Below are 18,580 nucleotides of genomic sequence, written 5' to 3' on the forward strand. Positions count from 1 at the left end.
ACAAATGAACAATCAAAGAATCAAAATATTGTATTACACGTGATCAAAAATCAACAAACAACAGACCACTCATGTTCTTGTCTGCCTAATTGAATATCCTCAATAGCGTTTCTGAGAGTAGTAGCAAGAGCGCCGCTGCCGTCATGTTCGACGGGAATAGTGATATCTTTATCTCTCCAATTAACGCAAGAGATGGAGGCGAGTATACAAGCTGTGCCACTACCGAAAGATTCGATGACTCTACCTTGTTCAGCGAGGGCAGCCAATTCAGGCATAGTAATTCTTCGTTCCGAGACCTTGAGCGAAGGTGGGAGCTGAGGTTTGAGCCACTGAGGAGGGTTGCGGGTGAGGTTGAGGATGGAATCACGCACCACACCTGGCAGGATCATATCGTTGAGTGGAGGAGTGATAATTTCAGTCTCGCCCTGCTCTCCGCGCACGACGACGAAGAGGTTCATTGTGCCCACCTCAGTGAGTTCCTCTTGTTCACCGAAGAGCCAAAGATTCTGGTCATAACCCTTTTCAGCAGCTTCATGCTGCGGTTTGACACCTTGGACATAGTTGGCTCCGAGTTTGTAGGCTCCTGTACCACCAGGCCAGGCCCTGACGTTCTTGGAGGTCGCGAGTAATTTCACCGGCTTAAACCCGTTCTTGTAGTAGGGACCGACGGGTGAGCAAATGACGTAGAGGAGTGCGTCAGATGAGGCACCTACACCTAAACTAGCTTGTGTGCCAATGAGAGTTGGGCGGATGTACAAGGAGTAGCCAGGTTCCTGTGGAATCCAGTGCTGGTCTAAGAGGACTAACTTACGTATGAGCTGAGTCATAGAGTCACTGTCAAACGTAGGCAGAGCAGCTCTATCAGCAGTTCTGTTCATCCTGGCCATGTTCATATCAGGGCGGAATAATCTGACGTTGGATGACTTGTCTCTGTAAGCTTTCATCCCTTCAAAGAGCTGAGGTGCGTAATGGAAGCAGACAGAAGAAGGGTCTAGAGTGAGTGGACCGTATGGCTTAATAGTAGGAGCACCCCAACCACTGCCAGAATTCCAGGGAATAACGAGCATATGATCACTAAACGTGTGTCCAAATCTTAGAGTATCTGAAGGTGGAGGTGTCTTTGGCTGGCTGGCTTTTTCAATTTGAAGTTTACTGATGTCGATATCAGGCAGAGAAGTAACTTCACCAGTCATAGCATCTCTATAGACTTTTGAAGTTGGACTAGTGGAATAAGCAGCTTTCATGGCATTTGTAGCGTTAGCAGCCACTGAAGGCGTTTTAGCAATATTTTGAGCGATATTCATGGGGTTGATGGTGGTGGTTGTTCTGACTCAACTGTCTATATTCATCATACTCGAATGAGATTACGATTTGCACCTTCACCCACAGGTAGTCTACATATTGGTGGTCTACGTACTGCTCTATTTAACTTTCTGATTTCTTCAAAACTTGGTGGTTCATTGATCCTGCGTATTGAAGACACAGACAGAAAACGTTATCAAGCAGGCGCAATTGATAGCCTCATTAATTCGCTCACTTGGTCTGGAATAACTTTCAACGAAGGTCCTCACATCGGTGGCCCATTCGGATCTTATATCCAATCTGAGCGATTAAGTTTATATAGAAACGCAATTGAGCAGCTGTTGGAGGTATTTATATGGCTTATCATACACACCACCTAACATTTACCAGTCAAACGCTGCTTACCGTGATTACGCTAGTCCTGGGCATCCAGTTAAGACGTGCGATCAACACTTACACAAACCACACGTCGTTAGATTCAAGGTTTGTAGGGTGCTACATTCACTACTCTCTCTAACACCCACAGCTACCTCAATCTGACACTCACTTCACTGACACCGTCTATGGTGACATCACTTTCCCCTCATCTAAACATCCCCAAATGGGCTTCACTAATGACCCTATTCTCCTCAAATCTGACGGATTCCCTACTTACCACTTAGCCAGCGTTGTAGACGATACTCACATGCAGATTTCTCACGTTCTACGCGGTGAAGTGGGTGTCTTACTTAATGTCTTATTCTCTAAACTCACTAATTCTTCACAGGAATGGCTCTCTTCCATGCCAATCCACTTGGCTCTCTACAAAGCTCTAGAACACCCTCCACCTAATTTCGCCCACCTTCCACTGCTCATCAACCCAGACGGTTCGAAGCTATCCAAACGGTCTGGAGATGTATCTGTTGATACTTATCAGGCTAATCAATGGGAACCTGAAGCTCTGATTAACTTCACCGCTCTTATGGGTTGGAATGCTTTGCGCACGGCTGATCCTACCAACCCATCAGATTTCTTATCTATCCAAAGTCTAATTGATCGCTTTGATCTCAGGGACGTTCCTCACAGACGCGCTGCTATGTTTACTGGCAAGTTGCAGTTCCTCAACAAGCAGCACCTCGGCAAAAAAGTAGAGCAAGGCGATAAAGGTGTACTTGATAGATTCAGAGCTATGCTCGATCTGCACCTCTTTGTCGATGGATTCCAATTCGATGATGAGTATTTACTTCATGTACTCATCCTCATTAAGGTGGGTTGCTAAGACATTACTACTACTATGCACCTACTGACTATTTATACTTCAATACACAGGACCGCATCAATAACCTCAGTGAAGCGGCTCAGATGGGCGACTATTTCTTCGTCGAACCTTTGTACAACTCGCTCGACGCTAAGCTCGCGTACGATAGTACTACTAAGGATAATATAGATGCAGTTCTGAAAGCCGTATCTAACGCCTTGCACAATTTACAAGACTGGCAGACAGACACGCTCAACTCTCACCTCAAACACCAACAAAAATTACTTAATTTGAAGACGAATGAGTTCATGATGCCATTGAGATGGGCTCTCACTGGTAAGAAGGTATGAAACATTTCACTCACTCATCCACACTCTCACAATCCTCACAGATGGGTCCGAGTATTGCACCAACCATGCAACTACTCGGTAAAGAAAGAACATTACATAGACTACTAAAATAGATCAAAAGATATTAATTTAATTGTACACATTACAAACTTGTTATATAGTTGGATTTACTACCCCAACGTTGCAATATCACCACCTGCAAATTCTGAAGGATCAGCCATTACATTCTCAAACTTGAGTTGACCATCGGACAACTCCAGCGTATGCGAAGGGTCATTCTTTGCTTTTTGTAACTCCTTAACTTTCTTAGCAAACTCTGTTCGTTCCTGTGCTAATTGCATTCTTGCATTCTCCAAGCTCTTCTTTTCCTCCTCGAGTGTCAACTCTAATTGTTCAAACTGCTCCGTTTTGCACTCGAGTTTCTTTAACTGCGATTCGACAAGTTTGCTAATAAATTTCTCTATATTGTGCTCCTCGTCAGTGGATAGTGTCTTGGCCTTAGCTGCAGCTGCGCCCAGCGCAACCGAAGCCGCTTTTTCAACAGACGTGCGACTCGGCTCAACATCCATCTTCTCCTCACTACCGTTCACATTGGCATTCTGATTTTGATTCTCGCTCTTGCTCTTGCTCAACTCTCCAACCGACGCCTTAGCTGCTGCAGATGCAACGGAGGGGTTCACAACTGAGGCCAAGAATGCAACGACACTCATCACCGGATTATCCGCCTGCGAGAATGGGAACTTGCCATATGCCAGCGGACCAAGATCGCCTTGGGACGCCATGCCCTGGAACTGTGCATCTCGGTGAGTGTTAGTGTTAGTATTGGATGATGCAACCAGGTATGGATCTTCAATGGGTAGCTGCAGAAACTGCGCAATGCAACTCTCCCTCGACCTTGTGCCCACGTGCTCAGCTACCGAGTTCCAGTCGTCGTCATACTGCTCCAGGCCTTCGAGCAGCAGCAATGTCTCCTCATCTGTCCAAGGCTCCCCATTACCGTCTCCATCTTCCTCTCCTCCTGTGCCATGTTTGTATTTGTGATTGGTTATTCTGATAAAGTCGCCAGAGAACATGCTCGTTGGGAATCGTCCATCGAGATAAGCCTGCGGACATAAAACATAGTCGGGGTTTTTGATCGAATGGTACCGCTCTTGTGTGCACTCTGTGCCTGTAACATCACAGAAGTATCTAACTTCTCCGGAAACTCCATCGTCATTCTGCGTTTTGAACTTGTTCGCTGTCTTGGCCGTCTCGTCAGGATCCTCCGTAGCTTTGTATGAGGAGGTGTTGTAGATACCCTTGCGCAGCTCGACGTTTGGTGGTTGAGATGATTGCTGTGGTACTTGCGCTGGTTCGGTTTTAGCCGCTGTTTTCGTTGCAGGTTGAGTGCCCGGATGAAGCGGCTGAAGACCTCTAGGAGTATCGAGTGTGACTCTAAAATGACCCGTGAAAGGTGGTCCAAGTGCAGCTGGACGTGTATCTGGATCAATTTGGTAATTAATCAATCCCCACTGCTCCAAGAAAGCGTGGACACGCATAATAGCGCAGACGTCACCAGCTAAATTACGTCTGCAAGCAGTGAAAGTGAGATACTCAGACGGATTGAGTCTGTAAGTGTTGATGATAAAGTCTCTGTACTCCTTATAAATTGTAGGTGTTTTAGACCTGTTGCGGTTATTGAAAAACTCCGGCAGAGATCTTTTCTCAATAGCGTTTATCTGACCGAACTTAAACCAAGAGCTGTAGCTGGGTATTATAACTTCTTGCGTCTGAGCAGCTAAGTACTTCTGAGCTTCTTCCTGTGAATGGTACTTGTACTGTTCCCTTGCGATTGCATTTTCATCCGCGTTTTCCATCTTTACGTCGTCGCTGACATTGTCATCTGGATTCTGAGATATATTCGATATTTCACCGCCAACAACTGGATAAGCTTCATGCTGGTGGTCGTGGTGAGTTGAATACCACGCCATCCACGCCCAACTACCCGCCTACCTTCTTTCCATTCGCCGGATCAACTGGACTGACGCCGTTCGTTTCTGACATTGCTGATGGCTGTTAAGAATCAAGCCTTGTTTAGAGCGATATCTGTTTTTTTATAAAATGTCCATCTATTATAAGAGATTACCTGGGTTGGTGCCTTATAGCTCTGCGCTAGCCTTGCAAGACCGTCTCATCGCTGCAAAGCCAAATATCCACATCCTCCTCCTCCTCGAGCACTCCCCCGTATATACCGTTGGAAGGCGCATTAAGGATGAGAACGCTGAGGAGATTTCCAGGCTGCGTAATTTAGGCGCTGACTACCAGTTCACACTCCGTGGTGGCCAGATTACCTTCCATGGTCCTGGCCAGTTGGTCGGCTATCCGATATTCAATTTAGCCCGAATGCAGCTCAGCGTGAGAAATTATGTCGATTTGGTTGAAAAGTCGCTTATTAGAATGCTCGCCGATCAATACGCTATACGAGGCATTACTTCTGAGCACACAGGCGTATGGCTTGATGATGTCCACAAGATTGCTTCTATCGGCGTACAAGTCAGGCATCGCATCACTTCCCATGGTTTTGCAATAAACATCACCAACGAGCCATTAGATCCGTGGTTCAGTAGCATTGTAGCGTGCGGGATACACGGCGCAAAGATGACCTCCGTCGCTTCAACACTCAAAGACAACTCCAATTCCATATCCATGCACGATGCCACCCATGCAGCTGCGAAAGCAATTGGCAATGTCTTTGGTATGCATGTACAACAACTAGACGATCCTCACTTAGATGCGATAATATCTGATAGTCTAAACAGTATTGATTAATGTAGCTTTATTATATCATCCCCCTTAGCTTTGCTGCCTCCTGCTCCATCCATACGTGAGCTTCTACTACCAAACTGCATAGCGCGTTTGGCGCGTTTAGATGCGCTCATCAGACCTTCTGATGCTGCCAATATGCGTAAAAGACGCTTATCGCCCAATTCCGCCTGTCTAAAATCAGCCTTCTGGTGCAGCGGCAGTTTGCTCAGCCACTCAAGCAGTGGATAAGCAAGGAATGGGAATCTGACTTCACGTGAATGATGCGCGATCACTCTATCGTCGCGTCCCAAATTGCGGGAAGGTAATCTATCCAAATCCATCTCTAGCTGATAAAAGAGTTAAATGGAACAATTATCCATACTTCACCACCCACCTCATCTGCTACTCCCTCCCAGCCTCCTTTCTGATATGCCACTCGATGTCTGCCATACCCTCCCAAAGCCTCGTCTGCTCCGAGTCCACTCAACAGTACTCTGGCTTGCGTTGTGTAGTCCTCCCCTGTGTTAAAGAGATGCCCGTTTCCGCGCGATGCAAAATATAGTGGAGCAGCGAGTGATAGGTCCATAACGGTGTTCTTTGGATACATAAGCTCAATAACGTTCTGTTTTTCACAATTGTAATCCTGACGTAAAACCGAGTGAGTAAGTGGGCTCATGTATAATGTTAGCATAAACACACCTCTGTTGATATGTCAACATTTACTAGTCTAAACTCTCTGTCTGAATGCAGCTTTTCTAGCTCCCCCACCGCTTCCAACGCTGTTTGACGATCAGGTGCCCGACTGCACACCTCACGAACGGTTTCAAGGGAGGCATTTGGAGTAGCACAGAATGCCACATTGATTAGCTCTATAGGTTCAGAAATTGGTAGCAGTTTTGATGCCAGATGTGCAACTAAGAAGTGTAAGTTGAAGGTTTAGACGTGTTTCACAACCCACCCATAGTGCAGTCGATGCCACCAGAGAACAAGACAGCTAGTTTGCATTCTTTGATGTTCGAGGTTGTCTTGTTGTGGGTGGGTATACACCTAACGCGTTTGTCGACAGCTTGAGTGAGTATATGATGGAATTCATCTATAACGTTTGCTGGTATGTGCTCTACTGATTCACTATCTGTAAATTGTCGATTAAGTTTAACCGTTGAAGACCTTTTATGCTTAATTAAGGTGTTATCAGACTTTAATTCGTAGAGGTAAGTTGCGTCACATTCTTCCCAAGATAATGAAGGGTGAGGAATGGAGGAAACAATTATGCCATCATTTGAGATAGACATGACAAGGCTTCTACGGCCAAGAATATCTCTTCCAAAGAAGGTTGATTGGGTGGTCGCAGAGTGAAAAACAAAAGCACATGGATCGGCAAATTTAAGAAGAAATTCGCGCAGATCAACGTGATTAAGGGTAGATAGAGTGTTTAATAGAATGACGCCATCATTTTTATCATCCGGAACCTTTTAAAACGAGATTAAGTGATTTGTGGATGGATTAACACGAGGATTACCTTGAAGCTATCAAATATCTGACCATTGTAGCATAGAATATCACCATTGTTAGATCTTAAAGGCTGTTGAGTGATCTCTGTACCGCGTAAATGCAAAACAGAGCAAGAATAACTGCCTGAGAGAGAATTAAGAGTTGAATGGAAATCAGGGCCACGTCGTTTAATCCTTGTGAATAAATCTGTCGAGTCAAAAATTTCAAAATTATTTATTTTATTGAATATGATTCCACACATTTCACTCCGTTTAAACGTTCGCTGATGGACTCGATGGACTCGATTGATGATAATCCATTCGCAGATATGCAGAGAGATAATTTTGAGCAATTTAAGTCAATTTCTTTAGCGGATGATGACGGCGATAAGGAATCTTTATCCGATCGGAAGAGGAGTTTATCGTTGCAGCAGCAGCAATCTCAGCAGCGGGAGCATCAGCATCAGCAGCAGCAACAGCAATCTCAACAGCACCAGCAATCTAAAAAACCATACGATATATCCGTCTGTGATCCTCAGAAGATTGGAAACCCCACAAACTCATACATCCTCTACACTATCAAAACTCACACCAATATCCCCACTTACAGACAGAGCTCTCTAACCGTCTTACGCCGTTACAGTGACTTTCTATGGCTCTATGAGAATCTCTGCAAGAACAATCCAGGCGTATTCGTACCACCACCACCGTATAAACAATCTTACGGTCGATTCAACTTGGACTTTATCGAACAAAGACGCCAATCATTAGAAAAGTGCTTAATTAAAAGCGCAAATCACCCTCACTTATCCAACGATGAAGACCTCAAACTGTTTTTAGAGAGTGATTCTTTTGCTTTAGATGTGAGTTTGATATATGCCATCCTCAATCACAAGCTCATCCTCTCACATACAGGTAAAACAACGCCAACTTGATAAAGCTGAAGGAAAATCTGTACTTGCTTCTTGGAGTTCTTCTATAATAGGTCCCAAGTTCATTGAATCTGGTGGGCTACTTACTACTAAATCTATCAATCCACCTTACCCACTCTCACAGATGAATGGTTTGATATCGAAAAGCAACGAATTGAGGGACTGGAAGTTCAACTCAAAGCTCTTGTCAAATCTTTGCAATTTCTTTCGGTTCAGCGCTACGATTTGGCTTCTGCACTTGCTGATCATTCTGAATCATTACTCGAACTATCCAAACAATACACCAATTCTGAAACTCTTACTAGGCTCTTTCAGATACTGGCCGATCTTTCAACCAAGTCTAAAGGTGGCGTAGACGAGCTTATCAAGAGTGATGCCTCATCTTTCGCGGCTACTGTAGAAGAATATATGCGTGTCATTGCATCCATCAAGGTGCGCAGTATTAAGTTGATATTAATATCCACTAATCATCGACCTTAGAACGCATTTACCACAAGAATCGACCTATTTCATGATATCAAAGCAGCTGAAAACTCGTATAACAAAAAGAAATCAACTTACGAAAAACAGAAATCTGTCGGTCAAATTCACCAGTACAATATCGCCTACTCACTCAAAGACCTTGCTATGGTGGGTTAGAGTCTTTTTCTATATCGCTAAACTAAATCTTATTCAGAGTGAACACTCGGCACACGAATCTTCGCGTCAATTTGAAAGAGTGAGCCTTTTGATTAAAGATGAAATGTCGTCGTTCGATAAATTGCGCATGGAAGATTTCAAATCCAGTCTAAAGGATCTGGTAGCTACGTTGCTCAAATCACAAACAAGTGTAAGTCATCCAATTATTGATTTTATTCCACCTCTAATCATCTGTTAGATCCACGAAGGCTGGGTCAACTACGAACGAGAGCTAAAAGCCTTTTATGAATAATGATACCCGTTCAAAAATGCACCTATATTCATCAATGAACTAGGCTTATAAAGTCACCAGACATTCGCTGTGTCTGTATCATGTGAAATAAATGCATTGAAATTTAGTATAAGCATGTAACGTAAATCAAATAAGATATAAAATCAAACCGAAAAAACTTATCCAGACCATTCAACGGTTCTCAAATCAACACCTTCTTGAACCATTTCCCATAGTGGTGACATATCCCTCAGTTTGTTGACAACACCGACAATCTTGTTGACAACCAAATCAATCTCTGCTTCAGTAGTGAACCTTGAGATACCGAAACGAAGCGAGGAGTGAGCCATTGTGTCGTCAGCACCCAAGGCTCTCAAAACATATGATGGTTCGAGCGAAGCTGATGTACATGCAGAGCCCGAAGACAGAGCAACGTCATTCAGTGCCATTAACAGCGATTCACCTTCAACGAATCCAAATGAAAGGTTCGTGCAACCTGGATAAGTTGCTGTTTCGCTACCATTCAAGTTTACGTGTTCTAGTTTCCCAATGATACCATTCAAAAGCCTCTGTCTGAGTGCGCTTATTCTATCATGATCGTGCTGATTACATTGTTAGCAAATAGTTGCAGAAATCATGGTGATTTTCGGATACTCGTTACCCCTGCACACAAAAATCATCGATGAGCGTTTAGCATCTAAACCTCCCTCCTTTATTGAATGTGCATTATTTTTAATCATCGTAACCATCACCATTGATTAATTATTCACTCACCTGCATCTCTGCCTTACCAATACGACAGGCTTCACCGAATCCAATAGCCAGTGGAGCTGGGACGGTACCAGATCTCAGGCCTCTTTCTTGACCACCACCGCTGAAGAGAGGATCTATTCTGACTCTTGGGCGACGTCTAACATACACTGCACCAACACCCTTTGGACCATATATCTTGTGAGCAGAAAGCGACATTAAATCAATATTCATGTCCTGTACGCTCATAGGAATCTTTCCTAAAGCTTGTGCAGCGTCTGTGTGAAAGTGAACACCCTTGTATTTACGAAGCATCTCTCCAATTTCCTTAAGTGGTTGAATAACACCAATTTCGTTGTTGACGGCCATGATAGATACAATCGATGTGTCAGGTCTGATAGCCTTTTCGAGCTCTTCAAGTGAGACCAAGCCATTAGTTTGCACTGGCAAGTATGTCACATCAAAGCCCTCCTCTTGCATTTGGCGGCACGAGTCCAAAACACACTTGTGCTCCGTTTGGGTGGTAATAATGTGCTTCTTTCTGTTCTTGTTAAATCTAGCAACACCCTTTATAGACATGTTGTTAGCCTCTGTGGCACCTGATGTGAAAATAATATCCTTAGGGTCTGCACCGATGAGACCTGCGATATGCTTGGAAAATATCAGAATTACATATATGTATCAGGTAGAAACTCACGCTTCTAGCTTCTTCAACACCATCTTGAGACTCCCACCCATATACGTGTGTTCTCGAATGAGGGTTACCGTATTGATTTGTAAACCAAGGCAACATCTTGTCAAGAACACGTGGATCGAGTGGTGTCGTAGCTTGTGCATCCAAGTAAATAGGTCTTCTTGGATCTGCTGATTTGTGCTCAGCACTAATGTTGAATCCGAAGGAATCTGGTTGGTTAGTGAGAATTGGGCTATGTTGAGAGCTGACAAATGCGTACCGAGTGGTGCAATGATTGCCTGCGAGTCCAAATCCTTTGGTGCACTTAAAGGCCCAGAGCCTGAATCCACAGTGGTGGCCATCCCCTGAGGTGACGATGGTGTGGCGAGCATCCTTGATTGAACCAAAACTCTACGAGCATTATTTGATAACGCTCCTTTGCTTGAAAGGCCTTTAATAATTTGTTTAGACAACATTTTCAATTAAGCCGTGGATGTTATGATGGAAGATGTCATTGACGTTCAACGCCAATTGTGTATCAGAGATTGAAAATTACAACAGCAATTCTGACTTTCAGCGAGGATAGACTGATGAGTTGTTTACCAAGTATAATCATCAAATTTATGTGGCTGTACGATGTTGAAGTCGTTGATGTCAAATCTTAGATAGCTCAGTTCTGCATCGAGGTGGCTCAGCTACTTACAAGTCATAGTCTTCAGCTTGGAAATCTTGGTTAAAACCGAACTGATCCTTTCCCATTTCCAGATTCTCATTCAGTGTCGCTGTCTTGGGACATTGCTCGTCTACCTCATACGTCAACGACGGGAAAGAGTCGCTTTGAGAGTCCGCGAGTGTTGGGTCTGGCTTAATAGAGAACATTTCATCCAAACTGAATGACTTGCCGCCGAGAAGAGTCTCTTGTCCAGAAATCTGTGGCAAGGTCAATGGTATCACCAGCTAAAATGCTAATGTGATAGTTACTGCGTTTGATGAATGCGTGTTAGTGACGTCTCTGAAGGGTGATTGCAGCTTGGTCTCTTTAGCCTTATCCATCGCGCTACCCGTTCTCTTGATGCGATTTTCGAGAACCTGATCAAGATACACTTGGAAATTATCGCGAGACGAAACCGCTGGCAGCTGCATGGTTGCCTTCTTCCTATTCAATCTCTTTTTGCGCTTTTTAGGAGCGCGTTTGCGCTTCCTCGTTGCTGCATTTCCCTCCTCCTCATATGCCTTAAGTCCACCTGGTAATATAAGAGATAGGAATGTTTAGGCCAGAGATGCGCGTACATATGTTGCAGAGATATGCCTGGGATATCTCAGATAGTAAACCAATGTAGATTTCACACATACCTGGGTAACGGGATGTCTGCGCCAGAGAGATGTCTGCGAAATTGGTAAATTGTCGCTGAAAAGCTATTCAGGCGCACAGTATTCACAAAGCAGCGATCGCAATTGACGCCATTGATTTCTCCTTTCATTTTTTGAAGTAACTGAATTCGCAATCTTGATCGTGGGAGATAAAGATGCAAACGCAATCCCTTTCTAATTGTTCTTTTGCAAAGAGTACTGTCTATTCATCTCGTCTTGTTTCCAGGCAATCTGTCCAAATATACGTCATTTAGGAGGCTCTTATCAAGCTTGCATTGACGATTTGAGAAGTGGTTAAGCGTTGTAGACAGATTATGACTTCGCTTACTTTGGTGACGCTACTTCAGCCTTTTTGCTTCCAAAAAAGGTTGCCCGAAGTGCCCTTTTAGCCTTTTGAGGGTAAATTTTCCTGTAATATGCTTTGGCATATCCAAAGTGAGTAGCAAGAAAGCGCAGAAAGTCTCCGTATGCGACGATGATGATAATAATGAGACCTGAATATATTGTTAAGACGATGCATTTTTAAACTGCGTTCATCAGTGGATAGATAGATAGAAATCATAATATATAGTCAAAAGCGTTAAAACCATGAATAATCTTCGCCTGTCTATACTTTTTGTGCATTGAAAGCTGACAATTGTAGTGACTCAAAGGAATACGGTTCTTGGCATGTGTGCCGTAAATTGGGAGGTAGCTACGTGGAGCTACCGGCGTCCATCAATACTTCTTAAAGCAAGAAGAGTCAGAAGGGGTGGTGAATTTACTGGAAGCGTTTCTTGATTAGCGTCGTAACTTGTAAATTTTTGTGGTCCTCGATTACATTGAGCCACCGGGGGCACCCTCCGATTCTTCTTTCAGCTAAAAAAAACTCTAAAATGTCTTTATAATATAAAGACACACTGACAACAAAATCATCAATCCTTGTTAGTATATCGGTTAGTACGCCCGCTTGTCACGCGGGAGAGCTGGGTTCAACTCCCAGACAGGGAGTGTTATTTAATTTTTGGGAATACTTCGCCATATTTTTGTTGTTTTCAAACATTCAATTTTGTTGGTACCTGAAGATCGTTTGCCAGTGTCTGAATATATAATTTCGCTAACAAAATGACATTGTGGCAATGTATCCGTGAAGGGAATCCAATACTTTGCGAATAGATATCATCAAGAATTTTTATTAATACTATGTTCCAAAGAACATATTCAAGTTCTCCACTTGGTTGAATACGTAGTCGGGCGGTGGTGATATCACCACCAAGACACCGGGTGAAAACACAAGTAATTGATTTTTAACGTTTAAAAATGACACATTAAGATACAACATCTTCTCAAAAAAAAAATAGATGTGATATTCAATTAGAAAGTATAGTTCGTTGATTGGTGCATGACAAAAAAAGTATCCTCCTGCTCACAATTTGAGTGCTTGTAAGTCGTATTGATAGCGCTAGATTTTCCAAGTTATTAATTATAGGCTGTAATAATCATTTTTGTACTGCGCCGATGCATTTAGTTAGAAATACACGTTACTAAGTACCAAAGGCTGATACGAAGATAATAGTGTGATGTGTGCAGAAAAAATCAGCAAAAATAGACAAAAATCAATCAATTTCTATCGATAAAGTGTCTTAATAACTGCAGTTGCTTATCAATCGCGGAGGTTAGGTTAGATTATGACAACGCATGAAGCATTCCAGACGCAGGAAACTAGCTCACAACTAGCGCAAACAGTTTAATATTACATACTCATTCCTCGCGTTGGTATGAATATGATTTTTAGTTTTTTACTGTCACGTTAATTTTTTCTTTCGTGAGGCTATAAAATGCGGCCGCCCCTCATCTTTGTTTCTTCATACTTACCTTGGCGAGGCTTCTGATCTCATGTACATTGGAAGTCGTGTTGACCGTCTGGGCATTGCACGGCGACAGTAGCCTACTCAGAAGGGATGCATTGTGTAGACTTCGGTTTACATATTGCCTGAATATTTTGCACGCCTTCTACTCTACTCTGTAGGGTGGATGGCACTGTCCTTGTTGTTTTCGCAGCTTTGATTGTGCTATCTGACCTGTTTAGTGTTTTGTAATGCGTTTTTGCTATGTAACTTGTAGCTATTGGCGGTCGTCTGCATTAAGTTTTAGTTCCACCCGTCAATTCCAATTCAATAATGCATGCAAATAATATCAATCAATGCGATAGTGGTGTTGTGCCAGTCCAGCTTCTTACTTTAGAAAAGTAGTAAGGTCTTTGGTGCTGAGGTAAGGTGAGACAGCGATAGAATAGTCAAATTTCTACCTGCCTTCAATGGTATATCCACCTCCTCCTCCTCTCGGTTGACTGAAACATACTCCAGTAGCTCGATCTTGTTATGTTTGCCATGCACACTTGATTTCAATTTGGCCTTCATCCTGAACACATACGACACTCTCCTGATGTCGCGATCGGGGTCTTTGAGGTCATCGATGAGGATAGAGTCGTTCCTGAGCTTCCATCTGCCATGTAATAGTCCTTTGCATCGCAAATTCTCGTTGAGCGCAGGAACGCTGCTAGTCGGCACGTCTGTGCTCAGCCAGCTGATCACAAGACCATCTGGAAAGAAGCGTAGATATCTGTAGAAAGTGACGAGCTGAGTGAACGTAGTCCATGCCGACTCGGACTCTCCGTGTCTGAGATAGCGGCATATAGAAATATAAACGCCATCCAAGCGTACACGCGGGGTATCTATCCACAATTTCCTCCAGTTCCCACTATACTTGACTAAAGCAAGCTCATCGACTCTGACAGACGGCTTGAGCTGATGTGGCGCGACGAGGTGTGTGCGTGCAAGATCCTTCCATATGATATTGTCGTTGGAGAGCAGCAGGAGTTTCTTGCTTGTGTGTGAGAACCTCACCAGGGTCTGCAGATCTGTTCTCTGGACGAGATTGCGGTAAATGTGTAGTATTATTTCGTCCGGTAGAGCTGAGATTGGACACTGTTCGTCTTCATTCTCGGCTGCGAGTGTGAGTGTGTTATCGAGTGATTCGATAAGCTTATCAATCGCGTCTAATCTGTAACTTGATTGTTTTGGTGCGTCTGGTTCAGTCTGCTTGCGATTAGAAAACCTTACCGTCAAAGTCCACCTCCACCCACCTGTATCGTCTTTGCAAAATTGTAGACGTAATTGCCATCTTTATTTAACTCTATATCATCCCTTTCATGAGTAATTGCCCCGTCATCGTTATCATTCGCCTCTTCACGCTCTCGTGCCACTTTGTGGCTCACGTAGCGTGCATAACGCTTATCGACAGCGTCGTCGAGCTTAAATGCACGCCTGTACAAATCTATCGAGTCTCCGAGCTGGCCCACCTGCTCAGCTTCCACTGCCTGCTCGTAGATGCGCACCGCATGATCAGAGGGATCGTGTGTATCTTGAGCAGGTGGCTGATGTGTTGAAATATCATTATGCGATGATTTACTTGGCCCGCCCTTGCTGCTCAGCTCACTCTTCCACTCCGTTCTGAACTTGTCCAAATCGTCATTCGACATGCTCGCTGATAAAGATAAAGAAAGCTATTGCATTCCAGGAAAAGTAAATTTATGCACAAAACTTAAACGAATTGTTGGAAACGTCCACTTTCAACTTTACCGACGTCGAGCAACTTCTTGGCTGAGCTGACGATTGCTTCACGCTTAGCTGCAACATCTGGTGTGCCATCGAGTGATTTCTTAAGCTCAGCTGTCTCTTCAGGCTCAAGACCATTCGCGATCAAGTCCAACTCATTAAGCTGCAATTCAATATCATTCGCAGAAGGCGTTGAACCAGGTGGCTGGAAGTAATTGTTGTCTGTAACAATCTGCTTGATCGCTTTCTTTGACTTGCTGAGGTTCTTTCTGGCTGCCTCTTTAGCCTTCTTGTCAGTCGCCTTGTTTGCCTTGCTGGCTGCGTCTTTCTTAACTTGCTCCTCCTTGGCTGCCGCCTCTTGGGCTGCTTTAATTGCCTCATCTTCCTTAGCCTTCTTAGGATCCGTGGTGATACCCTTGGCCTTGTTCTTCTTCGCTTCACGTGCTGCTTTGTCATCTTGCCTAAACTTCTTCATACGAGGGTCTGCAGCTAAAGCATTGTCGACCAATGTTCTTACACGAGCATTGTCCTCCTTCTTTCTCTGAGCTCTATCTGACTTGTTCTTCTTCTCAGTGTAACGCTTGTCATCGCGATTCTCAGAGCCCTCATTTATCTCCTTATCGTACCACTCAAATGAACGCCATGATACAAAATTGTACCATGCGTTGTAGAACTCTTCAACTTGATCTCTTGGTGCGTCGGCACCGCCTAGTGAAGGCACCGGTGTCTCAGAGAATCTAGATTCACGGTCAAAGACTGGTCCGTAAACTTCAAAGAAATCTCCCTTAGTTTTTGCGTCTGGGATCTTGTCACTGTATGTCTCGTCGATCGAATCGAATTGTTTGCGTCTTTCTGGGTTGTCGAGGATTTCTAAAGCCCTAGCAACGCACTTGAAGAAGCGATCATCGTTGGCATCACCGCCCCTACCTGCCTTCTTGTCAGGGTGGTGTCTGAGAATTTTCTTCTTGTGGGCGAGACGGATCTGGTCTTGTGTTGCCTTGTAACGAAGGTTTGAAAGACCAAGAATTGCGTACATGTCGAGTGCCTTGTAGTTCTTTGGATCAGAAGTTTGTAACAATTCCTTGGATTCAGGCTCTTCACCAACGCCATCATCTTCTGGCTGGTTCTTACGCTCTTCTTCGGCCAATCTTTCATTCTCCGCCTTCACAGCTGCATCGTCCTCATCGAAAGTCTTGCCTGAGGCTTGACGACGTGCGTGTGCAGCATAAGCACCTCCAACTGGCACGAGCTTACGCTGTACTGGCTTCGACAAAGTGGTTGGCGCTGCAGATGTGCTGGCAACTGGCAAGCTAATTGATATTGGTGTAATTGGCTGTGTTGCGCTCATTCTCGTGGTTTTTCTCAAAGAGGAAGACGGGGAGACAGAGCTGTGGATGTTCATAATACAAAAAATTATCTATAAATTAAGGCAAGTAATTCTTGTTATTCTATTGAGTTGTGCATTGCGTAGATGGTCCATTATCATCGTCAAAGTCGTTTGGATGAGCGTGTGTCCTTCCAAACTGTGTTGAATGGTTAGCTGGCCATTCCCGAGGACTAATTAGGAAAAACTCACATTTGACATAGAGCTAGTCTCATAATTTGCAGTTTGAGAGTTCTCACTCTCCTTTATTTCGCTCTTTTGGTCTGGTTTTGGTAGCAATTTACCAAGTGACTAATTTTGTACTTAGCAATATGAACAACAATGATCAGAAAAGACTCACAGTACGATCCTGCATCTTCATCCAATAGCCACTTGGCATTTCGACATTGCATTGGACGTATAAATCACCATATCCCCTTGACAATGGCATACCTTGATCGCGTAAACAAAGAGTCTCTGCTGGCTGTATTACCCTTCCTTGAGGGACTGAAAGTTTCACAGAACGGCCGTCCAAGTGATTGCAAATGACCTTGTCAAAACCAGCCAATGCTTCGAAGAGGGTGAGCTTTATCGTAATTGCCAAGTCATAACCTGAAACTCTGAAAGTGTCATGCTTTTTGGCACGTAGCTTAAATATGAGTGATCCAGGTTTAGCGCCAGGCTGGCAGTATTGATTAGCATACGCATCTCTAACACAACCAACTCACAACTTCATCACCCTCACCCTGCAGACGAATCTTCTGACCATCAACCATACCCTTTTTGATATCGAAGGAGATTTTTTTCTTGGCCTTTGTTGTTTTCGAACCCTCACACTTTCTGCACCTGTTTGAGAGTAAAGTGAGAATGACGTCAAGAGAAGATAGAACGACGAACCTCGATTTGTCTCTGATTTTAACGCCTTCACCGTGACAGTCAGGACAAGGAGAGGGCATTTGAGCAATTAAGCCAGGACCGAGCTGTCTGCTGAGAAGGACATTTCCACTACCAGAGCATCTACCGCAGGATTGAGGTTTGGCGCCTTTTTTGCCACCAGAGCCAGAGCAGAGCTTGCAGGTGATATCCTTTTCGATAGCAAAGTGGACAGATTTGCCGAGGTATAAGTCATTGAGAGACACATCAAAGTCTACGACTTGGTCTCTGGCTTTTGAAGGTTGAGGAGGTCTACTAAGGTCGAAGAAGAATGAAGACATGAAATCGTCCATCGGGGGGCCTGCAGAGCTAGCACTGTCCGTTCTACCAAAAGCATCGTAGCTCTCCCTGGTAACCTCATCAGAGAGAACTTCGTAGGCGGCAGATATTTTCTGAAACTTGTCGCTGGCGTTGGGGTCATCTGGATTTTTGTCTGGATGACACGATATAGCTTGCTTGCGATAAGCTTTGCGTATTTCAGCTGCAACAAGGCGATGTGAGGCGGGAGTAGAGCATGCAAGCCAACTAACATTGAGTGGCAGTACTAGACACGCCTAGCAAATCATAAAATTCAGTTTCAACAACCATCGAGGTATTTTATCAAGAGAGAAGACATTCAATTCTGAGTACAAAACTTAATTTAAAATTGAGCCATTGAGCTGGGAATATGCGTTAGTACTTGAAGATATACTCAAAGGGATTCAAGTTCAAGTCGTTTCAGCCAATGTGTATAGTAAGGTAGCTGAGAGTTTACTGCATGGTAATCCTGCTGACTGAACGCCCACAAGAAAACCAATAAAGCCAAATGCGCTCAAATCATCCTTTGACTTGTCTTGAATCCCTTTATTTTATCTCCCACTCACTCTTCTGTTGGAGCACAAGAAGGAAG

General features: G+C 43.9%; 10 protein-coding genes and 1 non-coding gene across 11 annotated transcripts; 4 read left to right on the forward strand and 7 right to left on the reverse strand.

Moving 5' to 3' along the window:
- Nucleotides 1-50: 50 nt before the first annotated feature.
- Nucleotides 51-1,304, reverse strand: J056_000104 (uncharacterized protein; the record flags this gene model as incomplete). Its single annotated transcript, XM_009267502.1, has 1 exon — nucleotides 51-1,304. One exon carries the CDS (start codon nucleotides 1,302-1,304, stop codon nucleotides 51-53), a length of 1,254 nt encoding a protein of 417 aa, XP_009265777.1.
- A 54-nt stretch (nucleotides 1,305-1,358) lies between these two features.
- Nucleotides 1,359-3,002, forward strand: J056_000105 (Glutamate--tRNA ligase; the record flags this gene model as incomplete). The annotated part of the gene is made up of 6 exons (XM_009267503.1): nucleotides 1,359-1,649; nucleotides 1,693-1,785; nucleotides 1,829-2,017; nucleotides 2,069-2,548; nucleotides 2,611-2,883; nucleotides 2,931-3,002. The coding sequence occupies 6 exons, from the start codon at nucleotides 1,359-1,361 to the stop codon at nucleotides 3,000-3,002; spliced, it is 1,398 nt and encodes a 465-aa protein (XP_009265778.1).
- A 57-nt stretch (nucleotides 3,003-3,059) lies between these two features.
- On the reverse strand, nucleotides 3,060-4,932 carry J056_000106 (SWI/SNF and RSC complexes subunit ssr2; the record flags this gene model as incomplete). Its single annotated transcript, XM_009267504.1, has 2 exons — nucleotides 3,060-4,826; nucleotides 4,882-4,932. 2 exons carry the CDS (start codon nucleotides 4,930-4,932, stop codon nucleotides 3,060-3,062), a joined length of 1,818 nt encoding a protein of 605 aa, XP_009265779.1.
- A 57-nt stretch (nucleotides 4,933-4,989) lies between these two features.
- Nucleotides 4,990-5,697, forward strand: J056_000107 (uncharacterized protein; the record flags this gene model as incomplete). The annotated part of the gene is made up of 1 exon (XM_009267505.1): nucleotides 4,990-5,697. One exon carries the CDS (start codon nucleotides 4,990-4,992, stop codon nucleotides 5,695-5,697), a length of 708 nt encoding a protein of 235 aa, XP_009265780.1.
- Nucleotides 5,698-5,721: 24 nt separating this feature from the next.
- J056_000108 (Asparagine synthetase domain-containing protein 1) lies at nucleotides 5,722-6,965 on the reverse strand (the record flags this gene model as incomplete). Its single annotated transcript, XM_009267506.1, has 5 exons — nucleotides 5,722-5,737; nucleotides 5,773-6,020; nucleotides 6,068-6,316; nucleotides 6,373-6,587; nucleotides 6,632-6,965. 5 exons carry the CDS (start codon nucleotides 6,963-6,965, stop codon nucleotides 5,722-5,724), a joined length of 1,062 nt encoding a protein of 353 aa, XP_009265781.1.
- Nucleotides 6,966-7,450: 485 nt separating this feature from the next.
- J056_000109 (Vacuolar protein sorting-associated protein vps5) lies at nucleotides 7,451-9,026 on the forward strand (the record flags this gene model as incomplete). Its single annotated transcript, XM_009267507.1, has 6 exons — nucleotides 7,451-8,026; nucleotides 8,079-8,169; nucleotides 8,220-8,527; nucleotides 8,576-8,725; nucleotides 8,772-8,924; nucleotides 8,973-9,026. 6 exons carry the CDS (start codon nucleotides 7,451-7,453, stop codon nucleotides 9,024-9,026), a joined length of 1,332 nt encoding a protein of 443 aa, XP_009265782.1.
- Nucleotides 9,027-9,184: 158 nt separating this feature from the next.
- Nucleotides 9,185-11,909, reverse strand: J056_000111 (uncharacterized protein; the record flags this gene model as incomplete). The annotated part of the gene is made up of 9 exons (XM_009267509.1): nucleotides 9,185-9,607; nucleotides 9,780-10,406; nucleotides 10,453-10,658; nucleotides 10,709-10,869; nucleotides 11,132-11,358; nucleotides 11,410-11,672; nucleotides 11,719-11,737; nucleotides 11,782-11,814; nucleotides 11,859-11,909. 9 exons carry the CDS (start codon nucleotides 11,907-11,909, stop codon nucleotides 9,185-9,187), a joined length of 2,010 nt encoding a protein of 669 aa, XP_009265784.1.
- Nucleotides 11,910-12,717: 808 nt separating this feature from the next.
- Nucleotides 12,718-12,789, forward strand: J056_004866. The gene has a single exon. It is a non-coding gene; the product is annotated as a tRNA-Asp (tRNA).
- Nucleotides 12,790-14,018: 1,229 nt separating this feature from the next.
- J056_000112 (F-box only protein 9) lies at nucleotides 14,019-15,319 on the reverse strand (the record flags this gene model as incomplete). The annotated part of the gene is made up of 2 exons (XM_009267510.1): nucleotides 14,019-14,876; nucleotides 14,924-15,319. The coding sequence occupies 2 exons, from the start codon at nucleotides 15,317-15,319 to the stop codon at nucleotides 14,019-14,021; spliced, it is 1,254 nt and encodes a 417-aa protein (XP_009265785.1).
- Nucleotides 15,320-15,381: 62 nt separating this feature from the next.
- Nucleotides 15,382-16,743, reverse strand: J056_000113 (uncharacterized protein; the record flags this gene model as incomplete). The annotated part of the gene is made up of 1 exon (XM_009267511.1): nucleotides 15,382-16,743. One exon carries the CDS (start codon nucleotides 16,741-16,743, stop codon nucleotides 15,382-15,384), a length of 1,362 nt encoding a protein of 453 aa, XP_009265786.1.
- Nucleotides 16,744-16,843: 100 nt separating this feature from the next.
- On the reverse strand, nucleotides 16,844-18,279 carry J056_000114 (DnaJ-like protein subfamily A member 2; the record flags this gene model as incomplete). Its single annotated transcript, XM_009267512.1, has 6 exons — nucleotides 16,844-16,918; nucleotides 16,972-17,070; nucleotides 17,120-17,440; nucleotides 17,487-17,604; nucleotides 17,656-18,172; nucleotides 18,222-18,279. The coding sequence occupies 6 exons, from the start codon at nucleotides 18,277-18,279 to the stop codon at nucleotides 16,844-16,846; spliced, it is 1,188 nt and encodes a 395-aa protein (XP_009265787.1).
- Nucleotides 18,280-18,580: the final 301 nt, after the last annotated feature.

Source organism: Wallemia ichthyophaga (genome assembly GCF_000400465.1).
Source record: "Wallemia ichthyophaga EXF-994 unplaced genomic scaffold scaffold1, whole genome shotgun sequence".
Lineage (NCBI taxonomy): Eukaryota > Fungi > Basidiomycota > Wallemiomycetes > Wallemiales > Wallemiaceae > Wallemia > Wallemia ichthyophaga.